The sequence below is a fragment of the Oryx dammah genome, unplaced genomic scaffold (genome assembly GCF_014754425.2).
Source record: "Oryx dammah isolate SB20612 unplaced genomic scaffold, SCBI_Odam_1.1 HiC_scaffold_18, whole genome shotgun sequence".
Classification (NCBI taxonomy): domain Eukaryota; kingdom Metazoa; phylum Chordata; class Mammalia; order Artiodactyla; family Bovidae; genus Oryx; species Oryx dammah.
Window position 1 is genome coordinate 13756296 of NW_024070202.1, and position 25191 is coordinate 13781486.

General features: G+C 41.5%; 1 protein-coding gene across 3 annotated transcripts in view; it reads left to right on the forward strand.

The window, feature by feature from the left end:
- DYNC1I1 (dynein cytoplasmic 1 intermediate chain 1) overlaps positions 1 to 25191 on the forward strand; it is a 402011-nt gene that overhangs the window by 248385 nt on the left and 128435 nt on the right. For all 3 annotated transcript variants that reach the window (XM_040260479.1, XM_040260481.1, XM_040260482.1), the window contains 4 exons: positions 3184 to 3273; positions 10762 to 10924; positions 13124 to 13223; positions 22558 to 22683. In XM_040260479.1, coding sequence (XP_040116413.1) covers positions 3184 to 3273; positions 10762 to 10924; positions 13124 to 13223; positions 22558 to 22683 — 479 coding nt within the window. The remainder of the gene's footprint in view (positions 1 to 3183; positions 3274 to 10761; positions 10925 to 13123; positions 13224 to 22557; positions 22684 to 25191) is intronic.

Consider the following 25191-nt stretch of genomic DNA (forward strand, 5'->3'; position numbering starts at 1 on the left):
TTTGTTTCATGACAGCTACGGGTAGGGAGGCAGTGCCCCTAATGGTTAAAGATCAGAGACCCTGTTACACACAGAACCAGGTAGAACATGAAGCTTGACATGGTTGGAAGATTTGGGGGGAAATTACTCTGTCTCCTCATCTATTAAATTAGGTTGGTGGTACCAAGTTCTGATACGTAAATTATATGATGCAAGTAAAGCATTCATCACTGCTTTAGGTGTGATTATTGTGCAAATATATGGGGGGAAAGTGGAAAGTGTCAGATTTCATATTCTTGGGCTCCAAACTCAATGCAGACAGTGATGGCAGCCACGAAATTAAAAATGCTTGCTCCTTGAAAGAAAAGCTATGATAAACCTAGACAGAGTATTAAAAGGCAGAGACATCACTTTGCTGACAAAGGTCCATATAGTCAAAGCTATGGTTTTTCCCGTAGTCATGTATGATGTGAGAGTTGGACCATGAAGAAAGCCAAGCACTGAAGAATTAATGCTTTTGAACTGTGGTGTTGGAGAAAACTTTTGAGAGTCCCTTGGACTGCAAGGAGATCCAACCACTCCATCCTAAAGGAGATCGGTGCTGAATATTCATTGGAAGAACTGATGCTGGAGCTGAAGCTCCAATCCTTTTCCAATCCTCATTGGAAAAGACCCTGATACTGGAGGGCAAGAGGAGAAGGGGACAACAGAGGATGAGATGGTTGGATAGCCTCACTGACTCAGTGGGCATGAGTTTGAACAAACTCAGGGAGATGATGAAGGACAGGGAAGCCTACTGTGCTGCAGTCCATGGGGTCACAAAGAGTCAGACAAGACTTGGTGACTGAACAACCACAATTGTGTGTCTCATTATCTCTTCTACTAGATTATAAAACCATAGAAGTTAAGGCACGTCACTGGCTTTATTAGTTTGCTAGGGCTGCCATAACAATGTCCCATAAACTGAGCAGTTTAAATGAAAGTCTCACAGTTCTGGAAGCTAGAATTTCAGGATCAAGGTGTTGGCCAGTTGGTTCTGACGGCTGTGAGGGAGAATCTGTTCTGTGTCGCTGGTTTGCTGGCTGACTTCGGCGCTTCTCGGCTTGTAGAGGCAGCCCTCTAGTCTTCGCCTTCTTCCCCAATGGCGTTCTCCCTGTGTGTCAATCGGTTTAAATCTCCCCTCATTTATGAAGACACTGGTCGTGCTGGGTCCGGTGCCCTCACTACTCTAGCACAACCTCATCTGAACTAATATACCTGCAGGGACACTAATTCCAAATAAGATCAACATTCTGAAGTCCTGGAGGTTTGGAAGTCAACATACAAATTTGGTGAGGGGGACACAATTCAACCCGTAACATGGGATTTGGCACCTTCATATCTGTTGTATTTTACTTGTATTTAATAAGTTCCAGGGAATGGCTCCGGGACCCACTGGACTTGATAAAGGTCTCTAGAAGGTTCAGAGATAAAGCTGCTTCCCAGCTTATTGGTCTTTTGAAAACTGCCTCTCCATCCAAGGTTTACCAGAAGAGAAACTTCCTGCTAGCGCCTCCTAGGGCTTTGTGTTTGATCTTTGGCTCAGGAAAATATAACACGTCAAGGTGAATATTTTGCTCAGGACTTTCCAAGCTGGTTTTTAACAGACAGGTAGCGGTAATATCTTTACATATTAAGATGTAGGTGTGTTATTTATAGTTTAACATGTCTGAATATCTCGGTAACTCAGTGTACTTATCAAAATTTTAAGTGAATGGCTTTGTCTCACAGGTATGTGTTAGTAATAATGTATTAGTAATAAATGTGTTAATGTGTTAATAATAAATGAGTTTCCCTCAAAGGCATCTTACTTTCTTTTTGATATGTATATAGTGTGATTATAAAGTAATGAGGTTGGTTCCATAATCTAGACTACTGTATTCTATTGAAAATTTGCATGAGATATTTCCAGTATCTAAATTATAATACTGTACTTCACACATCCATATTTTAAAAATGGATATTCCCTCCACAAACCACTTGCTTAATACAGCAGAACTTTTGGAGTTGATTTTCAGGCTACATTTGTTTGGGCATTTAAATGTGCATTATATAATACATTCTCTAAATGGTTGGAGCGGAAAGTTTGAGTTGTTATAAATTTTCAGGATTTGTTGTGATGGAAATGGGACTCTCTAAAGAGCTTTGAATGTATAGAAAGTCTGCAAATATTTGTTGAATGACTGAATATATGAGTGAGTGAGGGGGTGTGGAGAAAGTGAAGGCATTTCTTTTACATTCCACTTGAGCCAATGGAAGCAGTAACTTATGGTGAATATGATACTGAAGAGTGAAGGTAATATATTTAAAAAACACAGAAGCGAGTTTTAATTGTTTATATTGTCTTATTCCTGTAAGTTGGACTTTGTCGTGATACTTTGTCTTGTCCCCCCGACCCTCTACCCTGTGACTGATGGTTTCAAGCACTCTGCAATGGAAGGGATCTCCAAGAAAGGCAGTTTTAGGGGGAAGAGACACAAGGGATGCACATTTGCATAGGGCAGGAAGGGCACTGGAACATCTGGTGGTGGTGGCTGACTGGTACCATTTGTTAGCACTCATTAAATTCACATTAATGCACGAGTTGCTCTGAATGTGTAAATGCCATTTCAGGTCAGTAGTTTTCTCCCAGGTCAATGGCAATGACTTTGGGGGGCCCTATCCTGGTTATTTCCTTGCCAATGGCATTTGACCTGGGGTCAGACCTGTATTTAACCCTTTCCTGTAGGTCAAAACCAAATCAACAGGGTGAGGATGAAACTGGAAATGAGTGGTCTGTACAGCAGGTGTCCCCTGCGGAGAATGTGCCGCAGGTGGAAACAGTTTAAGATCTGTTCTGGCCCATCTCCGAAGACGCTTCAGAGGTCAGAAACGCAATTCCAAGACATCCCGTGTGGCGGGGGGGCCTGGGGATAGATGGAGCAGGTGCTGACTTGGAGTGGTTTCTCAGCAGCACGGTGGGGGGACTTTCAAAGAGACCCCTTCTGGAGATAATGTATCCATATATTCATGAGCACATATCTTGGGCATCCATCGTGGACTGATTTACTTAGAAGTTGCCCTGAATGATTAGAACTTTACCCTCTGCCCCTACCTCCCACCAGCAACCAGAGGTTTTGATTGGAAGGCAAGTATATAATGCATTTTTCTCTTTCTTTGTTCTAGAGGATGAGGATGATGAGGAAATGGTGGAACCTAAAGGGGGCCAGGATTCAGAACAGGAAAATGAAGACAAAAAGCAGGAGGTGAAGGAAGGTACGGTGTGGGAGAGAAATCGAGTCATTGTTTTATTGTTTTTGTTTTTGTAACCAACATAAGGGGGTATAGAGGTAAGTAAAAAATTTAATATATGCCTCCAGAATGGAAGGTTTTCTGGGATTGTTTAGTACATTACATGTAGCAATATAAACTGAGTTCCTTTAGTTTTTGACTGACAGAAACAAATAAAATACAGGTCATCCACAATTCCAGCAACAAGTCCAGTTCCTTTAAAATTCCTGTAAAATTATTACTAAATAGCAGTAAAACAAGATACTTGTTATCAATTGACATGTTACCTAGTTGACTCCATTGACTCCACCGTATGTTCCCAATGATAACAGGAAAGGAAAGAAGCAGATATAATGGTTTTGTCAGCAAATTCTGAGGTTTATGCTTGTGTGCTATAGAGAAACATTAGCCATGATCATCACTATGGTGCATGCGTGCTAAGTTGCTTCCGTTGTGTCTGACTCTGTGCGACCCTGTGGACTGCAGCCCGCCAGGCTCCTCTGTCCATGGGATTCTCCAGGCAAGAATACTGGAGTGGGCTGCCATGCCCTCCTCCAGGGGATTTCCTGACCCAGGGATCGAACCAGCGTCTCTTCCGTCTCCTGCGTTGGCAGGCAGACTCTTTACCACTAGCGCCACCTGGGAAGCCCAATCATCACTATTGACTGTGCTATAAATGTCTTCTCTATGCTCTGCCCAGATCAGGAGCAGCCTCTATTTGCTCCAGGATAACGACGACTAATATTTAGTAAGGGCTTGCTAGGTGTTTGGCTGTGTCCTTAACACTCCAAAGATATTATGCACCCTTTGCAAACACCCTTTTGAAGCAATATAAACTGGGTTCCTTATTGTCTCTATCTTATAGATAGAGAAATAGGAAAAGAGAGGTTTAAAAACATACCCTGTATACATAATGTATAGGTACCTGGCCTCTGCTTGGAGCTGACGCCAAAGCCTATACACCTCCCCATGGTGCCCTCCTCCCGTAATAGTACTGGGTTTCAAAACACAAGAAAGCAGGAATGTAAAAAGAATAGAAAGGCGTAGGCCAGAAATACTATAGCTGATGTCCTTAAAAGTCTAATTTTGTGTGCATTTGGAGATTTCCAGCCTAAGGAGAAAAAGAGGATTTGAGATTGTTATTCTTACTGAGAAGTGGAGTGTCTGTGGGGGTGGACTCTTGTGTATTTCCTACTAAGTGTCCCAAGCTTAGAGCAACAAAAGTCTAATTAGAAGCTCAGTTTATTTTTATATTTATTTATTTTTAATTGATGGTTGCTTTGCCGTATTGGTTTGCTTTCTGTCATACATCAGGTTTTAAATTTTCCATTTGCCTGTGACTCTGGCACACGTGGTTGTCGCCCGGACTTTGTAAGAGTGGGTGTGACCTGGCCATGTGGACCCACCTCAGCCTGCCCAGGCATGAGTGAGATGGCTCTTCACTGCCAAATTCTAGGGTGTGGCTGTAGACAGGCAGTAGATTCAGCATCTTTAAGAGTGGCATTCACAGAAGGCCCAAGTTACTTTTTCTCAGAGATTGTCAAAGGATCTGATTGAAGCAATTTCACATTTAAACTCCTGCTAAGAATGTGGAGAGGCTTCCCTGGTGGCTTAGATGGTAAAGAATCTGCCTGCAATGTGGGAGCCCTGGATTCGGTCCCCGGGCTGGGACGATCCCCTGGAGAAGAGAATACCCACTCTAGTTCCTTGCCTGGAGAATCCCACGGACAAGAAGCTACAGTCCATGGGTCTCAAAGAGTTGGACATGACCGAGAGACCAACACTTTCCCTTTCAAGAACATGTGTATATATTTAAGCTGGTAAATAGAATATCATTAACACCGGCATAGCAAGAGATAAAATAAGTCCGAGTTTACTAAAATACTATTTTTTTTACCCAAATATCCTTAAGATGTACTGAATGATAAGGAGCCGGGGTATATTTGTGTGTCTTGGCACAGATTCCCTCCTGTCCCCCAACCCCAATCTCCAAACTGTCTTCTCTGGGAGCAAAAACGCCCTCCAGTTTTAACTGTTACTCATGCTTCATGGAATTGATTAAAGTCTTGTTCAAAGTCCAAAAGAAGTTTGAAAGTACATTTCCTGCTACTGCCATGCGTGCGTCTTAGTCTCTATTAATGGCTTTTCTGCACATTAGCACATGATGGGTTAAAAGCATGTTTATGTTGGCATCAAACTCTTGCTGGCTATTTTTTTTTTTTTAAGCAAGATAGTATTTTGCAAACTTTTAAAAGAATCTCTAGCAGATACGATCATGGCGCCATTCACACAGCTGCATGGTAGGCAGGGCTGTGTCAGCACTTCCATAGGAACCCTGAATTTCAGGGATTTATTACTTAGCCATAAACATTTGCTCTGGGCTGAAACTTGACATACACGGTTTTAAACCAGGGAACACATTTTTGAGAAATCTGGCCTTTTTTAGAATTTAAAAAAAGTGCTGAGGGGAAGATGGGGGAAAAAAAAATCCGTGCTCACTAGCTTTTGACATTTTTGCCCATGTGACATCAAAATGCATTAAACAGTAAAGAAATGTGGGTTCAATTTATTACTCTTCCCACTTTTTTTTTTTTTTCACAAAGGAGTTGGGAAAAGCAGCAAGTACCTTTTAGCTTTTAATCAAATTTTAGGAAATTTCTGTATGTGAGTGTCCTAGTATTTTCATGTTTAGAAATTTAAAACAACAGAATCAGAAACTTAGCTCTTGTAATTGCACATTAACTCATAAACCTCACATTAACTTCAGAGAAGGGCATCATTCTTTATTTAGTTTGTTTTTTCTTACTCTCATTTTTGAACTGATTTCACTGTAAAATTCTCTAAGAACCACCATGCCTACTTAATCTGATTTAATATTTAAGTTATGTGGGTTTACTTACTTATTTTTTAAGCTTTTGGATATATTTTTGAAAACTATTTAAAAGATGTAATTTCTACATTGAAATTTAAAGCTACCTCATTGAAAAAAGCATTTCTGAAATGGAGATTTTTAAAATTACTTTTGACCTAAAATGAGGTTTATAATATTCAATATAAATTGTGGATTTCACTATGGATTTTACATTTTTACAGAGAACAAAAAAACCAGGAACTCTAGATATCAAAAGATATAGTGTACAGTAAATAGAGTAAATCAAAAAGAAACTGAAAAAATGCACATTCAGGTCAATAAGAAAACTCAAGAAAGCACAGCAAATAGGATAGGATCAGTATGAGAAACACATTAAAAAAAAGTATTGTCATATACAAAACCAAGACAAATTAGTATTTTAGTATTAAAAAGAATAAAAAATTGACCTTAAAATAAAATTCATACTAAAGTTTAATTTTTCAGGCTATGAATTCATAGAAATTGGGCAGTTTTCTAAACTTTGAATGTTATGAGTCCAGTGCCTTGTTTTCATACTTCTTATTCAAGCTGGATGTAACTGTTCAGGTAAAGTTTGGTAAGTTTGAAATTTGTCCTGTTCTTTGGATTATATGAAAGGAATATCCACATGTTCTAGTTTTCCTGAAGAATCTTTATTTCTTAAGAAAGATCACTTTAAATGCATAAAATATTGTCAGCTCTTGGCAGAAATACTCCATGTTACAAAAACAAACAACAAAATCTGCTATAATAGTACTTTCTGCTTAATTTGTAAGAAAAATCAAACATTGCTGTTGTCCTTGTTTTTCTCTGGCATGCCTGTGGCTATTAAATTAATTCCCATCTTTTCATGCAGTGAAGATGTTGAAAACAATTCTTTAGGTTCCAGGGATAGGGGAAAACTGAAGAAATGGAAACTTAAGGAAGAATTTGAGGTCTATCCTAGAGTCAGACTGTTCTGGTTCGAATTGTTTATGCTTATATTTTAAATTTTATGGACTCCATTAATACACTGATTTTCTTCTCGTGAAATACAGTGTCTGGAGAGGTTTTATCTCCTGAATACTGATATTGGTTGTGGTTCCTGGATAGTCCATTATGTTTTCATTATATTGTAATAAAACATCAGTTTAAAGATTCTCAAATATGAGAGGTTTGGGGTCTTATCAAACATAACTATGGCTCTATTTAACTCCTAAGTTGAATATTGTTTATGACTTTTAAAAAGTACTCCTCTGTTATTTTGTGCTAACAAATCATGTCATTTGATCTCTGTTAGATATCAAAGCTTAATATAAAATATGTTCTTTGTTTTGGTTCTGTAGCAATTTAGTTTCAACCCAAATATTGTATTGTCAAACATAATATCTGGAGAGGCTCCTGCTTCACTTACCTGAACTTGGCTTCTGCAAATACACTTTTTGATCAGCCGTTTAGGTTTCTTTTAGAGAAGAAGTTGTATGTCTTTAAAGCTGAGATCAAAATGACAATAAACTACAGGGGGAAAAATTACAGAAAATTACACAGGAACTATTTTTTATTCAAAGTAATGGACCTGTAAGGAAAGATACAGGTAGAATAAAAGTAACTCAAAAAGATAAGCAGAATGGAATAGATATTTTTAAAATATAAAAATAGGAATAAAAGGGAAACAATTCCTATTTCTCTGAGTAATTTCAAGTGTGTTTCAAGTCATTCATCAGCAGTGACTAAAGTCAAATGAAGCTTTTTAAAATAAAAGATTCTTCTTGACCTTGTAGTATTCTAGTTTAGTGATGCTTATTTATGTAGTAGGAGTGACCAGAGATTGAAGGCAAAAGGAGAAGAGGGCAGCAGAGTATGAGATGGTTGGATGGCATCACCGACTCCATGGACATGAACTTGGGCAGACTCTGGGAGATAGTGAGGGGCAGGGAGGCTTGGTGTGCTACAGTCCATGGGGTTGCAAGGAGTTGGACATGACTGAGCAACTGAACAACAACAACTGATTATTGAACACTCAACTATTTGCTGAGCTTCCCCAGTGGCTCAGCGGTAAAGAATTCACCGGCAGTGCGGGAGATGCAGGAGACCCAGGTTCAATCCCCGGGTCAGGAAGATCCCCTGGAGGAGGGCCTGGCAACCCACTCCAGTATTCTTGCCTGCAGAATCCCTTGAACAGAAGAGCCTGGTGGGCTACAGTCCATAGGGTTCAAAGAGTCGGACACGACTGAAGCAACTTCAAATGCATGCAACTATTAGCTAGTGTGTTTATTTTTAACTCTTAAAGCAGACTTAAAGTTTGGGTATCGTTGCCTCATTTTATAGATAACACTGCTGCTTAGAGAGCTTTTATTGATTGAAGAATCCAAGTTAGCAAATGGCATAGTAGCTCTCGGATTCCAGGTCGATTTTATAGAGTTCTGGTTATTAATGGTTTACACACAGCCTACCTCACTATTTCTCAAACCCTTGTCTGTGTAGCGTTTCTCAGCAGATGTTGATGGAGGTTCTTATAGAGTCCCAGTATACACAGGCATATTTGGGGCTCTGGAGATTTCAGCAACAAAGAAATCCTTCTGCCTCTTAGAATCGCTGGGGTGAACTGTATTTGGAGATTACCTTCTGCTTAGTGGATGAATCATGTTTTTGTTATAACATCACCTGGAGAGCATTTTATAAGGTGTGAGCCAACTACGTCATGATCATTCAAGCTTCTTGTTCAAATACAGACTTTGGGAGTCTGTCTAGACCCTCTTTCATTTTGATTTGGGGCAGAGGAGGGCAGGCCAGAATGGGGGAGACATTCTGAACATTACAAGTTTGAGATCTTCCATGGCTCTGCAAAAAGACTTCCCTGCCCCTTCTTTTATTTCTCTTATCCAGTGGGTCACCAGTTCTTATAAATTGTACAAGAATCTGCTCTCTTTCCGTCCTTACTTTCACTGGTTAAGCTTACACCCCCATTGTTTCTTTTCTGAACTATTACCATATCTTCCCAATTGGTCTCCCCGTTTTTTTTCAGGGAATCACTTTTTATGTTGGAGTGTACTTAATTAACAGTGGTGTATTAGTTTCAGGTCTACAGTGAAGTGATTCCTTTATGCATATACATGTATCTATTCTTGTTCAGATGTTTGCCCATTTAGGTTGTTCCATAATATTGAGCACAGCTCCCTGTGCTATACAGTAGGTCCTTGTTCAAGGCAGTGGCTTCAAGATACCATTACTCAAGTCAGATAACTCTTCCATAAAGCCTTATGCTGCAGGTGACTGCACCTACATGATTCCTCTGATCATGTAGCCAGGTGGACATTGGTCCTAGTTATGGGGATGGCTGTGGTAGTGTTTGGGTAAGCCTGTGGGTGAGTGATTCCACCCAGGGACCTTTAATGCACTGCCCTCCTCCTGAAGTTTAAACTTCAGGAGCTTCTGATCCTACTGGAAGAATAATCCATCAAACACTTATTGAAGTCTCTTTACACGGAAGTTGAAATGGAGTTCCTAAAGAGCCACAAAGGTTCAGCTGACAGTTTCTGCCCTTAGGGATTTCTCATTCTGGAGGAGTTCCTAATGCTTCGTTTATAGGTTTATGTAAACTTTGCTACTGAAGGAACAGTTTCTGTAACCTAATCCTGACTCCGAGGTGAGCTGGCTTTCAGACACTGTGACATATTGCTAGTTATTTAGTCTCTCTTGGCCTCATTTCGTATCTTCAGATTTAGTTTTATATGATTAATCATGCTGGAAAGTAAGGCATAAAAACAATTGTGAGATATCTTATAGCATTTATTTGTTTCATGTGTTTGTTTAAAAGCAGAAGATATCTTGGGTAAAGGTGGGTTTGCAAGGACATGCTTTAGTTTTTGAGGGGAATTTATATAACAACTTTACCAAGCAACTATCTAAAATAAAATGAATTTATCAGTAGAAAGAGGCAAAGTGCTATCTGAATCGTATCTGAATCGTATTATGAAAGTGAAAATGAAGTCACTCAGTCGTGGCCAACTCTTTGCGACCCCATGAACTGTAGCCTACCGGGCTCCTCCCTCCATGGGATTCTCCAGGCAAGAGTATTGGAGTGGGTTGCCATTTTCCTTCTCCAGGGGATCTTCCCGACCCAGGGATTGAACCCAGGTCTCCCGCATTCCAGGCAGACGCTTTAACCTCTGAGCCACCAGGGAAGCATATTATAGATAGTTCTTAATTATTTGGTAAGTGCAGCTTAACCATAGCTTTGCAACCTAATATACATGGTTTTACAAATTTCTCTACTATGTACTATTTGAGCTGTTTTTCAAGTTCAGTTCAAAAGAAAGTAATATTCAGAACTCATTGTTAAAACACACAGTCTTCTTCATTTGTAATATTTTTTCAACTCTTATGACATCTTTTTGTAAAGTTGGCAATGAAGACATCTGCAAAAAACCTTTGGTGTGAATTTAAGAGTAATTTAGAATTAATGTTAGCAATGGCTTATTTTACTGTGTCCTATTTCTCTGTTGATAAGCAGTGTCTTTCAAGAGTTGGATTCCTCTTGAAATGTTTTAATTATCCTTTTTGTTTTTTTTTTCTTTCCCAACGATCTCTTTTACATGAAAAAGCTCCTCCAAGGGAGCTGACAGAGGAAGAAAAACAGCAGATCCTTCACTCAGAGGAGTTCCTCATCTTTTTTGATCGGACAATACGGGTAATTGAGAGAGCCCTGGCAGAAGACTCCGATATCTTCTTTGACTACAGTGGTCGAGAATTGGAGGAAAAAGACGGGTTAGTTTCTTGTGTGCAGTTAAAAAAAAATACTGTGATAAGTTATCTGTTGCTTCTGAACTCATTTATGTTTTGAGTAGGCAGGTTGCAAGCCTGACAAATCAGAAGAGACTGAAATTCCAGAGCTGATCTTGCTGAACAGCTCTGGCTAAGGGCTTTGGTTATGATTTGTGGCTTAGAGTTTCCCTGTAATTATCATGTGCTTTGGTGAAATGCTTTTGAACTTGATATCTGGGGGACAGTCCAGGTGATAGAGACTGGTAGAGTCATGTACATTGTCCTCTGGGAAAACATCCTTATAAGCAGTAAGAGGAGATTTACGTTATATCCAGGAGATTTAGTTTTGATGTCTAAGCAAACAGGAAGCTGAGTAAAATAAACATGAGATCCAGGAGAACCTTAACTGATGTGCAAGGCAACAAACAGAGACTGGCAACTTTTTCCTCTCTTGATACCGTAAGATTATGTATATATGCCTTTTAGGAAACACATGTGCAGGCGTATATTTACAGATTAAAAAACCTGTCTATAAAACTATGGCCCCAAACAACTTGCCCTGTGACGTCAACATGTGTATTGTCAACCATCTTCATGTGGATAATAGGAGGCACTTTATGAGCTTTGTAAAGAGACAGAACTGATTTGTTTAGCCACCAATTTCTCTTGGCCAGGAACAATATGAAAAGATGAGATCACCTGTCGTTTTCATCAGACCTGACATTTTACTACTTCTAAAATTCAAATACGTTGTCAAAGGCCAACCTATCATCACTGAAGATGCTCAAGGCCATGTAAACAGGTTCGGAAGGGAGTTCTGAAAGTGTTCTTAACTTAGATAGTATTGATAGACTATATCAAAGAGACAGCAGTTTGAATATACATGTTATATTTGTTTAATTTTAAAAAGCCATTACTCTCTGGCTCACTTAATATTCTGAGTCCTGTTTCCCTCTGGGTGCCTGGCACAGTATTATCTTGGGTGCATGTACCTCTTGGGGCTTCCCAGGTGGCGCTCGTGGTGAAGAACCCGCCTGCCAACGCAGGAGATGCAAAAGACGTGGGTTTGATCCCTGGGTCGGGAAGATCCCCTGGAGGAGGAAACGGCAACCTACTCCAGTATTCTTGCCTGGGAAATCCCATCAACAGAGGAGCCTGGCGGGCCACAGCAGTGGGGTTGCAAAGAGTCAGACACGACTGAGTGACTGACACTATCCTTACTTGTCTGAGTTTGCAGTGGTGGAGCTGAGGAAGAGTTAGCTAGGGGAAAAAAAGTCATAATAAGTTAGCTCTGTGGAACCCAAATACCTAGCCAGAGATCAAGTCACCCAGTCAGACAAGTGGTGCAGGGTGCAAGGCAATAGAACAGAAGAAAGAACAGAAAATAAGGTGAGTGGGGAGGAATTCCTGAACTGAGGCCCGAGGAGTCTAGATATCTTTTTATGTGGATCCAGTAACTGCTGACACAGAACAAATATGACCCAACTTAAACAGGCAGTCTTGTGGAGCAAATGTATGATCAGTGCAGAGTTCTTCAGAGGATGGTCTGTGGCCAGTTGAATATCAGCCAAAAAAAAAAAACAAAACCAACACTGGCCAAAGTGTAATCCTCCCCAACCAGGATGCTATTTTGGTCTATGTTAAGTATCTACAATGTTTGGTGAATCCCTCACCCTGCCCGCCCCCCAGCAAGCCTGTCTTGCTGTGCAACTTTTCACTTGCTATTGCACAAGGAGGCAGCCCACTGCAGTAAACCAGAAATTATAGGTAAAGTGAAACATGTGTACACTTCTGGTCTAAGGCCAGATAAGTTGACACTGATGTCAAAGAATCTCCCAGTGTGCTGTGCTTCCTTGAAGGCTGGGAGATTTCTTGTAAACTCTGCTCCAAGGCAGAACTTTTTAGGGGGAGGAGAATGCTTTAGAACTGGTCAGGATGGGAACCTGAAATAAATTTGACATTTCACACCAGGCTTGGAACAACATGTGGAAACCTCATCTGGGCCAGGTAAGAGAGAACTTTGCATGAAGGAAACCGCCTTTAGTGGTCATTTATGATCAGCATTTGCTCTCTAAATTGATGCTTTGGCTTCAGAGTATTGTGTGCCATACTCTTGCCATTTCGTTCTTTCAATATGAGCAGTAGAGATGGAATCTCATTTTGAAGCATCTTATTTTGCCTTTGATCTTTAAACCCTCCTAGGGACGTCCAGGCTGGAGCCAACCTTTCTTTTAATCGTCAGTTCTACGATGAGCATTGGTCCAAGCATCGAGTCGTCACTTGTATGGACTGGTCTCTCCAGGTAAGAATTGTTGTTGGGTTGGGACAAACTGGACTTTTGTTCTCTTGGCATTTGTATTACAACAAATAAGAGAGAATTGCCTCGCTACTTTGGATGTGTTCACTGACCCACAGTTTTCTTGTATGCTTATGGTTTTCTTTCTCATTTTGCTGAAGTTTCAGTTTAAATTTGCACTCTGTTATTCATTTCCATTGAGTACTTACTCTGTGCCAGGTACCAGCCCAGGAGCCAGGCCATTCTTTCCATGAAACCACTCTCACTAAGGTCGCCAGTGATTTGTCAGATCCTGTGGATATGTTTAAGCATTCATCTACCCTGACCTCTTTGTCACCCAGCTTTGTTGACTCTCTCAAACTTCTAAAAATATTCTCCTTCCACTGAGTTCTACAACTCAACTCTCTTCTAGTTCTTGAACTCCTCTAAGACTTATTTTTCCCTCTTCTACCCCTGTGATCCTCCTGGTCATGCTCTCATTCTCTCTTCTGGACATGCTGTCTGTAGGAAGAGATCTCTTCCACTGCTGTTGATTCAGCCATCACATGGGCAGCCTTTTTCTATCCCCACCGAAAATCCCTCCTGAATTCCACTTTACACCCCAGAGAGACAGATCCATTCAGGTGTCCCATAGAATGGCAGACTCATCACTAACTCATTATTTCCACACATCTAAAGTCCTTTTTTGCCTACTCTAAACCCTGAATATTTACTGGAAGGATTGATGCTGAAGCTGAAGCTCTAATACTTTGGCCACCTGATGCAAAGAGCTGACTCATTGGAAAAGACCCTGGTGCTGGGAAAGATTGAGGGCAGGAGGAGAAGGGGGTGACAGAGGATGAGATGGTTGGATGGCGTCACCAACTCAACAGACATGAGTTTAGGAGGTAGTGTAGGACAGAGAGGCCTGGCATGCTGAAGTTCATGGGGTCACAAAGCGTTAGACATAACTTAGCAACTGAACAAAAACAACAATTCTGTGTTAAAGCCATCACAACATACTCAAAGGCCTAAAAAAACCTTTCATCATTAACATTAAAAACTTCCTCTCCTTTATCTCCCAGGCTTACTCTGTCACGAGGACTGTCCATTTCTCTACTCCTGTATTCATTCTCTTACACCTGTAGTATTGCTAATCTTCTCATGGTCTTTCTACACCCAAACTTGTCCACCTGTCATTTTCTATCTGGACATCTAGCCAAATAATCTTTCTAAAATACGGATCTGATCACTTCACTCCCTGGATTAAAACTCCCTGTTGCCTGTAAGAGAAAAAAAAATAAAAGCAAACTGAACTCCCTAGTGTAGCACTCTTAATGAAAGCACTCAACTCCCTAGTGTGACGTTCCTAGGGAAAGCAGGCAGATTTAGCAAAAGCCAGTTTGCTGAATGGCCAACTCACTTAGTGTGTCATTTACCCGGCAGTGAGAAGTTACATCATGCACGTCGAGGCACACAGCTGAACTGTGGCGAGGGAAGGATATGAACTCAGGTGATCTAACTCACGAGCCTGTGTTCTGGGTGGTCATGCCATGTTCCCTCCTGTAATGACAGTGATATAACGGCAATGAGGGAGCTAGGAATGATAAATCCTGGGCACTTATACACAGCACATCTTCTTTCTTTTAATCTGTGCTTTTATTGGGACTAGTAATCATGGCTAGCTTCTTTCTCTTTTTTTCCATTGTGGCTTCACTGGGTCTTCACTGTGGTGCCCCGGCTTGTGTCTAGCTACAATGCTCAGGCTTCTCTTGTTGCAGAGCGTGGGCGCAGGCTCAGTAGTTGAGGCACACAGGCGTCTTGAGTTACAACACGTGGGCTTAGTTGCTCCCAGGCACATGGGATCTTAGTGCTCCAACCAGGGATTGAACCCACATCCCCTGTATCGGAAGGCAGATTCTCAACCACTGAATCACCAGGAAAGTCCCCATGGCTAGCTTTCAATTTGTGCTTCTTATATGCTAGGCACTGTGCCAGCTACTCTGAAGGCATTATTTTATTGCACCCTCATAACATCAAGCTTCCTGGGTGGTGCTAGTGGTAAAGAACCCGCCTGTCAATGCAGGAGACTTAAGAGATGCAGGTTTGATCCCTGGGTCAGGAAGATTCCCTGGAGGAGGGCACGGCAACCCACTCCAGTATTCTTGCCTGAGGATTCCCAGGGACAGATAAGCCTGGCGGGCTGAAAAGTCAGACAAGAGGTTCTAAGTGCTGAATAACGTAGGGCTGATAGCAAGTGCTTTCAGGGTTCAGTGGAGATCGGAGTCTGTGCCTCTGGTTGGACAGGGTGTCTTAGAAGACTGGGATTAGAGAAAGGGAGGGGAGAAGAGAGTGTTCCCGGCAGAGCAGTGAAGCGGATGATGTGAAGAGCCCCATGTAATCATGCTGGGGAACAGAACACTGAAGAGGAATGTAATCCCCCACAACCAGACTGTCAACAGCCACAAAGTGGGCGAGTGTTCTCTCCTCTTGAATCTCCTCTTACATCCGAACAAGAGAGCATGCAGGGCACAGTTGTGCAGAGGCTGATGCAGACAGGGGTGTACCCAGCCACTTCCTGCCAGCCGGCGCATGGGTGGTCTATAAGCACGCTCGGTCGTGTGTGCAGAAATCAGATCCAAGGTGGAGGAAACAGTGCGGCTCGTTCACTTGTTCACAGTCTGGAGATTACACCGGAACCTTATCTAACACATTGCTCAAGGGCAGCTTTTACTGAGTCCCTGGGTCTGCTGATAATGCTCCTGGAGCTGGAGGAGGTGGCGGGACCCTCGCCGGTAGGGCTGGTCCCCACCTGGCCTCGGCATGGGGTGGTCATCTACCTGTTGCCCACAGGGAGACGCGTCTCCACACAGGATCTTGTGTATTGTTCTTGTTGCTGAAAGTGAAACTGGAAAGGGCAGAAGTTCTACCATAGAGACTCGACATCGGTTTCCCCCATTTTTGTGTAATCTGTCATCTGCAGCGTGGGGAAGGGGGTTGCAATTCTGAAGACTGTATTTTTTATGAAGCATAAGAAAAAGGAATGAGAATCCTTAGTTCCAGAGTAGCATTGACATATATACACTCTGATGTATGCAATAGGTAGCTAGCAGGAAGCTGCTGTATAAGACAGGGAGCTCAGCTCCAGGATCTGCGAGGATAAAGGGGTGGGTTGGGGTTGGAAGGGAGGGTCTAGAAGGAAGGGCTAAATGTATACATATGACTGATTCATGTTCTTGTACGGTGGAAACCAACACAACATTGTAAAGCAATTATCCTCCAATTAAAAATAAATTTTTAAAAAGAATAATAAAGGAATTTGTTGAACACAACACCGAAGAACCCCTAGTTCCTACATCCTAACAATTTAGTGGAGTTCAAAGGACCAAGTTTACATACTTATGGGATGAAGAGACTTTCTGAGTAAATCTATATGGAATCCCGTGATGTTCAGAAAGAGGAAAAGGACAGAGGCATAGTCTTTGGGTCCAGTAGAGACGTGTGTACTTATGAGTGCAACAGAATGGCAAGGGTAGGGGGAGGAAGAAACCATAAGATTCCTCATAGCTTCGCTTTGAGCTCCTGGATCAAAGGTCTCCTTGGTCTTCTTCCTAAACAAGAACACTTTACCTTTGCAATATCTGCAAAATAGCCGCCAGTCATTATCTCCTGAAGGACATTTGGGCACTTGGGGAATTATGTCAACTTTGCTGTTCATCAAATATTGTTTAACAGAGGGAGTCAATAATACTGTCCGCATTCAACATGACAGATTTGGCAGTTGTATACAAAACCAGATTCATGATCTTTCTCCCACCCTGTATATTCCTCTCACATGTGATTTGCGTCCTCTAACCTTGGAGTCATTCAGGATACAAATACAAGTCATCTTTTTTATTGAAGTATAGTTGATTTACAATGTTGTGTTACTTCCTGATGTACAGCAAAGTTATACATATATGTGTGTGTTCTTTTTTCTATTATTTTTCATTGTGGTTTATCACAGGATATTGAACACAGCTCCCTGTGCTATACAGTAGGACTTTATTGTTTATCCGTTCTATACATAATAGCTTACATCTGCTAGCACCAACTTCCGTCTATTCCTCCCCCACTTCCCCTTCAACCACGCCCCCCTTCAAGTAATCTTTGATAGCTCATTTAATTGCCAAACCCAGTCAAATTTATGGTAGCCAAAAGACCCCCACTGTCACCAATTCAAATCTACTTACATGTGGAATCAATACCTACTGTATGTCATGTCTTCTTCTTGCTTGTATCAGGAAATAGCTTCCTATCTGGTCTTCCTGCCTCAATTCTCTACGCTGTTGAATCATTAAGTACTTTTTCCAGGTTACTATTGGTAATGATTACCTATTTGCTCTCAATGTCACCTTGAGCAAGTCACCTGACTTCTCTTGGCTTAAGTTTTCTCATTCCCAAAATAGTCATCAAACCTCACTCCCGTGCTTATTGTGAGTATTAAATGAATTAATGTACTTTAAAAGCTTAGACTTTAATAAAGTGTCTAGTAGAGTAAAAGTGCTCAATAAAGGTGGCATAGTAGTGAAAGTAGTGGTCTAATTAGAAATATTAGCAATTGCAGAGGATGACTCCCAGCATAAAGTCTAAAATCATTAGCCTGTATTCAGTGACTTCTGTGAGAATGTCTTGAAGCATCTCCAGCCCTTTAATCTTTTTTCATCTCTTCGCCTAACTTGCCTCCCAGCCAGGTGCTATAACCTAACTGTTTTCTGAATGTGTTCTCCATTGCATTAGTTAAGAAAAATTTACCCCTGGCTACCTTCAGCAAAGAGAGAAATTTATTCTAGTCACTAGGGTACTCAGGGAATCCACGGAAAAGACAAAGTACTGGGACTCAGGAGTATAAATCCGGGCAGCTTGAGAGGCTTCACCAATAGAATGCTGTCATTACTTGGCTCATTTGCAACCCAGGGAGTCTGTGTCTCATTTCAAAATTTACAGTGACCAAGGTAGAGAATATGATTGCCCGAGCTGGGATGAATGAATTATCCCTGGGAAGTTTGACATCTGTGTATTGAGGTAGTTTCCAAGGATTGGGAGAATTATTGTGAACCAGGCCAATAGCCAAGAGAAATCTCCTGCATCAATATTTGTACCCTTGTCTATACTCTTCTATCTCTGCTCTCCTAGTCACTTTCCCATGTGACAGGGCCCAGTCAATCTCATTTCTTCTCAGAAGTCCTTTTCGATATCTCTCCCTGGCATACCACATTCCAACTGAAGTGGCTCTTTTACCCTCTGTGCTTTGACAGAACTCCTTTCCTATCTCCATTGTAGCGTGTCCTGCTTCTCTCTTTGTGTTGTAGTTTTCCATACACATGGCTCACTCCTCCTACTAGATGGTGAGTGCCTATAAAGCAAAGCATGTTACTGTTGATATTCTTGTCCTGAGTTTTGTTTCATGTTTTCTTATTGTGGTAAAAGTCACATAATATAAAACATACTGTTTTAACCGTATTTAACTTACAGTTCAGTGGCGCTAAAGACATTCACATTGTTGTACAGCTCTCACCATCATCCACCTCCTGAATTTTTCACCTTCCTAAACTGAAATTCTGTCTCCATTAAACACTAAGTCCCTATTCCCCCTCCCCATGCTCTACCCCCTGAAATCTGCCAATGTGCTTTCTGTCTTGTCCCACATTTGGCTTATTGAACTGAGTGCCTTACATAGGCTTCCCTGGTGGAAGAATCCGCCTGCAATGCAGGAGACCGGGTTCAATCCCTGGATTGGGAAGATCCCCTGGAGGAGGAAATGGCAACCCACTCCAGTATCCTTGCCTGGAGAATCCCATGGACAGAGGAGCCTGGTGGGTTACAGTCCACGAGGTTGCAAAGAGTTGGATATGACTGAGTGACTAATATACTTTAGTGCCTTACATACGCTTGGGGGCCACTTGAGGCATGCCACAGTGTAAGACACATGGTCTTGAAACAAATAGACTTCAAGCAGGATCTCGCTTTGTCATGTATTAGCAACTTAACTTGGAACAAATTCCTTACCCAGTTTCTTACCTGGGCTGCTTTGTCTGTAGAAATGGGAAAACCCGTTGCTTACTTTAGACAACTGCAAGAATCAAGTGAGTGAACGTGTCACCCAGCCCCGTGTTGGATGCATAATGACATTTAAAGCATGTTGGTTCCTTCCTTGTTAGTAAATGTCAGGTTTTATTTTTTTATAAGAACAAACAGCTTGAGAGCAGATCGGGCAATTTCTGAGCAAAATTCCCCTAGGTTAATTATTAGATAATTCAGCCCTGTGAATAATCACAAACTTCCCAGTAGTTGATATTCTCTTTAAAATAATAATTTTAATATTTCAATAATCATGCAGAGAATGACTACTTCTTTGTTGGAAAATAAGAAAATATGATTAGTCATGTTTAAACAGACATACTAGAGGAGACTTTGAAATCATAAACACTTTCATGATTTAAGAGTTAATCAGTATCTTTAGGCCTTTTGATCCCAGTTATAGAAATTACACCAACAGCATTTCACTGGTATTTGAAAAAAAACTCTCCCTGTTTTCTAAAGGGGTTTTAAGCCTAATAATTTAAGATTTTTTTTTTAAAGTGGGAACCAGCGATGAGACCCAGATGTGAAGCTGTGGGATATTATTCCAGACACATCTGGCTGCTCATTGGCTATTGTGGTAGTGGTGTTGATGTTTATAGAGTTGCCTTTTCCCATGTGACATGGTTAAACTTCAGATGGACAGTCTGGAGACTTCTGTGTTTATCTGGATGTTAGTTTCTTTGAATGGGCTTTGAATCAAAGGCCTTTCTTAATAGGCCTTTGATTCATCCGCTGAGGAGTGTTTTCTAATAAAGAATGATTACTTCCCCTGGCGGCCGCATACACATGTCTCATTGCAGGCTTAGACTTCCTCTGTACCAACTGGTAAGTTGTAACTCTCTGCAGCTTTCTTAAGCTGGGGGAGTTCAAAGAATGAATAAAACACATAGAAGACTCAGGCTTAATTATTTTTGATAGGAAAAAAAAAGCTGATGTTCAAATTTTTACTGACAAACTTATGTTAAATATATACAGTATAGTGAATAAGAAGGAAAAAAACTAAACTACCCGTGAGCAAAGAGTGGTATGATCTGCTATAATCCTGATAATCCTGATAGCATATTTAATGGGGCTGCCTTATGGAAATCCCAGGTAGGAATGACATTTTCATAAAATGTACTCTAACTCATAAATACCTGCCATGAGATTCAGCCTGTTTATTTCTAACGCTCAACACAGAGTTCATGTATGGTGAGTAGCTATTTCTACTTGCTGTAGAGTCCTCTTAGTTATTTTACTACTTGAGTTTCTTTTACTTGAGCTTTTAATTGTTGGCATTATTTAACAACAAAGGATTAAAGATAGGATCTTGCTGCTGAGCAGAGTCACTAACATAAAAAAGAGTATTTGTAATTCAGTAGATTTTGGCACAAGTTTATCATGCTAGGACTTACTAGGCCTTGATTCAGAGGTCAATAAAACCGAGTCCCTACACTCAAAAAGCTTACAATCTAGTCGTGGACATAGACCAGGAAAAGCCATAATACAATTTGACACGTGCCTGAATAGGGGGACATACGTAATGCTAAGGGGGCTGATGAGAGGCAATGAGGGGTAGTGAATGATTAGGTAGGATTAGGTCTGGAGGACTTGATGCCTACATGGAGTCTTAACAAATCAGTTAATAATGTAACCAACACAGGAGAGGCTTTTCGGTGAGAGTGAGTGTCAACTCATGGTACAGAGGCTGTACCTATGAACCTCAGAACTAGCCCATGAGGCTGGGTCATAGGTAGGGGTTGGGAGCAAAGAAGGTAGGTGGTAAGAGATTAGGCAGAGAAAGTAGAAATCGTGTGAGCTCGGTTGCTCAGTCATGTCCAACTCCTTACAACCCCGTGGACTGTAGCCCTCCAGGCTCCTCTGTCCATGGGATTTTTCCAGGCAAGAATACTGGAGTGGGTTGCCATTTCCTCCTCCAAGAACAGATCATGAAGGATCCTAAATGACCTAGATTTTATCTTGAAAGTAATGATGAGCCATTAAGCTTTTCTAAGCATAGAAATGACTTAGCCAAATACATGTTTTGTAAAGTCATACTGACAAAGGATGGAGAGTGGAGTAGGTGAGCGCGGGGCCTGGCAAGCCTAGAAGCAGAAAGTCATTTAAAATACTGTTGTCTTCATCCAGACAAGAAATTCATTTAGGAGGCTCTGACCTTAAGGATAGAAAGAAGCATACATTTGAAAGGTCTTGAGGAAGTTCTGAAGCAGCATGTAGAAAGAGGGAGGAGTAAAAATGAACTTGGAGTGTCTGGCCCAGACAGTCAGTACAAAGTCCTAATGGGAGGAATGTTGAAACAGCTTTTGGTAGAAGGCAACAAGCTCACTTTCCTGTGCATTGTATCTGATGTGTCTATGTACAGCCTTGAGAAATCTCCAGTAGCTGTAAAATATGCATCTTAGAAATCAAGCCCAGAGATAAACGTTTGAACATTGTCAGTATATGAACGCTAATTAAAGCTATTGATGAGATCATCAGGGAAGAATGTGTAAACAGACACCAAAAAGAGGACAGAAAACAGCCCCAGTCCCCCATAGGTAGTAGAAGGAACTGTAGAGGCTAAAAACAGTGGTTCAGAAGAGTGGGAGAGAAAGGTGTGATGGAAGCCAGCATAGGAGGGAGGAGGAAGCCGCTGAACGTCAGATACCGCAGAGGTTCAGCAGTGTGTGTAGTTTGATGGTTACTGGTGACTAAGACAAGCACATGTGGAATGTTGCGGGTAGAAACCAGATTGCAGTGGGCTGAGACACGAAGCTGGGACTAAGTATGTGCTGTGCTGTGCTTATAATTGCTCAGTCGTGTCCAACTCTTTATGATCCCATCAACTGTAGATCAGGCTCCTCTGTCCATGGGATTCTCCAGGTCAAGAATACTGGAGTAGGTTGCCATGCCCTCCTCCAGGGGATCTTCCCAACCCAGGGATCGAACCCAGGTCTCCCGCATTGCAGGCAGATTCTTTACCATCTGAGCTCCCAGGGAAGCCCTAGTATAGTGGAGTGGGTAACCTATCCCTTCTCCAGGGGATCTTCCTGACCTTAGAATCAAACCAGGGTCTCCTGCATTGCAGGCAGATTTTTTTATCAGCTGAGCTACCAGGGAAGCCGTGGTATTAAGTCTGCCACAGCTTAAAAAGCAAGTACCATTTCAAGAGTGTAATATAGCATGCGTCTGTTGCAATAAGAATCTTCCCTTGTGTTGTCATCTTGGCATAACCCATCCTGTGACTTCTTCCATTTAGTACCCTGAGCTGATGGTCGCTTCCTACAACAACAACGAAGATGCTCCCCATGAACCAGATGGAGTAGCCTTGGTTTGGAACATGAAGTTTAAGAAAACCACACCAGAGTACGTCTTCCACTGTCAGGTAGGAGTCAGCACTGCAAAAATAACTGACATCTCCCGTGAGGCCAAATATAGCTCGTGCGGCCTTGCATCTGTTTCATGTGGAGAAGCAGCACAGAGCTTAAAAACGGAATTGTTGACAATTTTGGAAAATTCCCCCACAGTAACCTAACGTTTGGGGAAAGTGGCCACCCTCTCCAAACAGTTAGGAAGCCTGGTTGGGGACTGTGTGTCATTTTCTTTCTATTTAAAACAGCCCCATGAGGACGAGTTTATAAAGGCCTCGCACTTCGGAAGAAATCCGGGTGTACCACTTCCTCTGCTTAGCAGGAACATATGTTCGCCCACCCACGTGGACGTCCGCAGAGCAATAGCATTTCAAGCGCCCTCCTCGCTCTGAATTGCAGTTCAATGCGATTTCGCCAGTTTTAAGTTGACGGGCACCATCTTACTTCACAGATAATAATACTTTGGTAGCCAGCTTAGGGGAAGGTTTATCACCCTCTTTTTTTGAATTGTTGAGAAATATAGATACTGTTTCTGGTTTGCAACTAGTTTGAGATGTTTTACTGCTTGTGTCTGCTGACACATCGGTCCACTCCTCCATTACACAACACAGGCTGAAAGTATGTAACAATTGCCCTGTTGCCATGGCTCTGCTGAAATAATAGACCTTGGTAGTGGCCAGTATTCCAACCCCTGTATTAATGCCCCTCTCCTATGATTATGCCCAGGAAAATGCAAACATTCTGGCTCAGCGTTTCAGCTCCTCAGATATTACAATTCAGAGGTCCTGAGTGGCAGATTACTCTGAAAACAAATACATCAGTTGAAGAGACTGGCTAAACTTGTTGATATTGGAAAGCTTCGTGCCATTTTATATCTAAGAGCTGAGTATCGTTTTGAACTAAAATATGTTTAGACTTTAGAACATTATCAGATATAGTTTGAGGAACAAGGACTGCTGGAATAAAGGTCCTGGCTTCAACCTGATTGAGTAACCTCTAACTCTGACCATGTTTTTCTAATTTGCTATCATAAAAACAACAAGAAGTCCCGGTCTGCATAGTAAATAACCTTTATTTTTTGAACCTTTGAAATGAGAACAGTTTTTTCTTTCTTTCTTTTTAAGATTATCAAATTTGTCAGTCTGATATGCTCTTTCTGTAAACATAGAAGCACAAAATCCTAATTTTATTCAGTTTAAAGAGTTTTGCTGAATTACTGAGCAAATACTAAAAGGATTATGGGATAAACAGAAGCACATTAAAAAAAAGCGCCATTTGAAGTATTTTGAATAGTGTATAAATCATATACTGAATTTTTTTAACTTTAAGAAGTGACACACTATATTGTTTTGGTCAGTGTACAAAATGTTTATCATCAAAAAATTGTTTATTATTATATTAACTAACAGTGGGTTGCCTGTGACAATCACAATTTGAGAATGTGCTTAACATTCACAACATTGCATAGTAACAGGTCAGTAGGAACTAATAAGTTGAGTGAAGACACAAATTCCAGAAGGTTTGGGAATTAACTGGAATTTTCAAATTTGCAAATTGTGTTTTCTGACTCAATGGTTAATACTGCATTGACTGAGAAGAACATCCTTTCTTTTTGTCTCCTGCTATCTTTGGGATCATTTATGAAAAGCTTCACCAGAATGCCTTTAACCTTATTTTTACTTGCTTTTTAAATGCTCCAATGTATGTATTCTAGAAGATACGCTCTTGATTTTTTTTCAAGTCAGAAGTGCTCTTCATATCCTACCAAAAGATACTAAGATATCTCTGTATTCCCCCAACTTCCTACTACTATCTTCACTTCATGTGGCGACCAGAAGCTGGCGGGGGGAGTTTCTTGCTTTTGCTCCCTATTTGAGAAATTTCGTACCCAACTCCCTGCCCCTTCTTACCACGCCCCCACCACCCCCACCCCCCCCACCACACACACACTTATTCCCTCTGGCTCACTCATTGCTGGGGGCTGCTTCTGAGGTGGTCAGAAGAGCAAGAGTTTTTCCAGGAGGGGATTCACCCGTGTTGAAAGTGACACAGCATACCCTGGAGAGTACCATCTCTGTTGGGATAGTGACCCGCCTTCCCACAGTTGATCTCGATGAAGTTCGAATCACCACCAAGTAAGTAACAGTGGTTGCCGAAGTGCTGTGATCCTGAGCGTGGCTGAGCTCTTGGGAGACCAACGCAGGGTTAACTTGGACAGCCAGGGAGGGTGCACATGACTTGGTGGGTGGAGGTGAGGTGGAGGGAAGAAGGAACAGGACAGTTTAGTTGCCGTGAAGTAGCCATGGTAGTTCAGGGGGAATCTGGAGTGGCCGCAGGACTAAAACTAGTGATGTGTAGAAGTGTTCGCCGCTCAGTTGTATCTGATGCTTTGCAACCCCAGGGAATGTAGCCCATCGGGCTCCTCTGTCCATAATTCTCCAGGCTAGAATATTGGAGTGGGTAGCCATTCCCTTCTCCATGGGATCTTCCCAACCCAGGGATGAGACATGAGAGAAACCAAA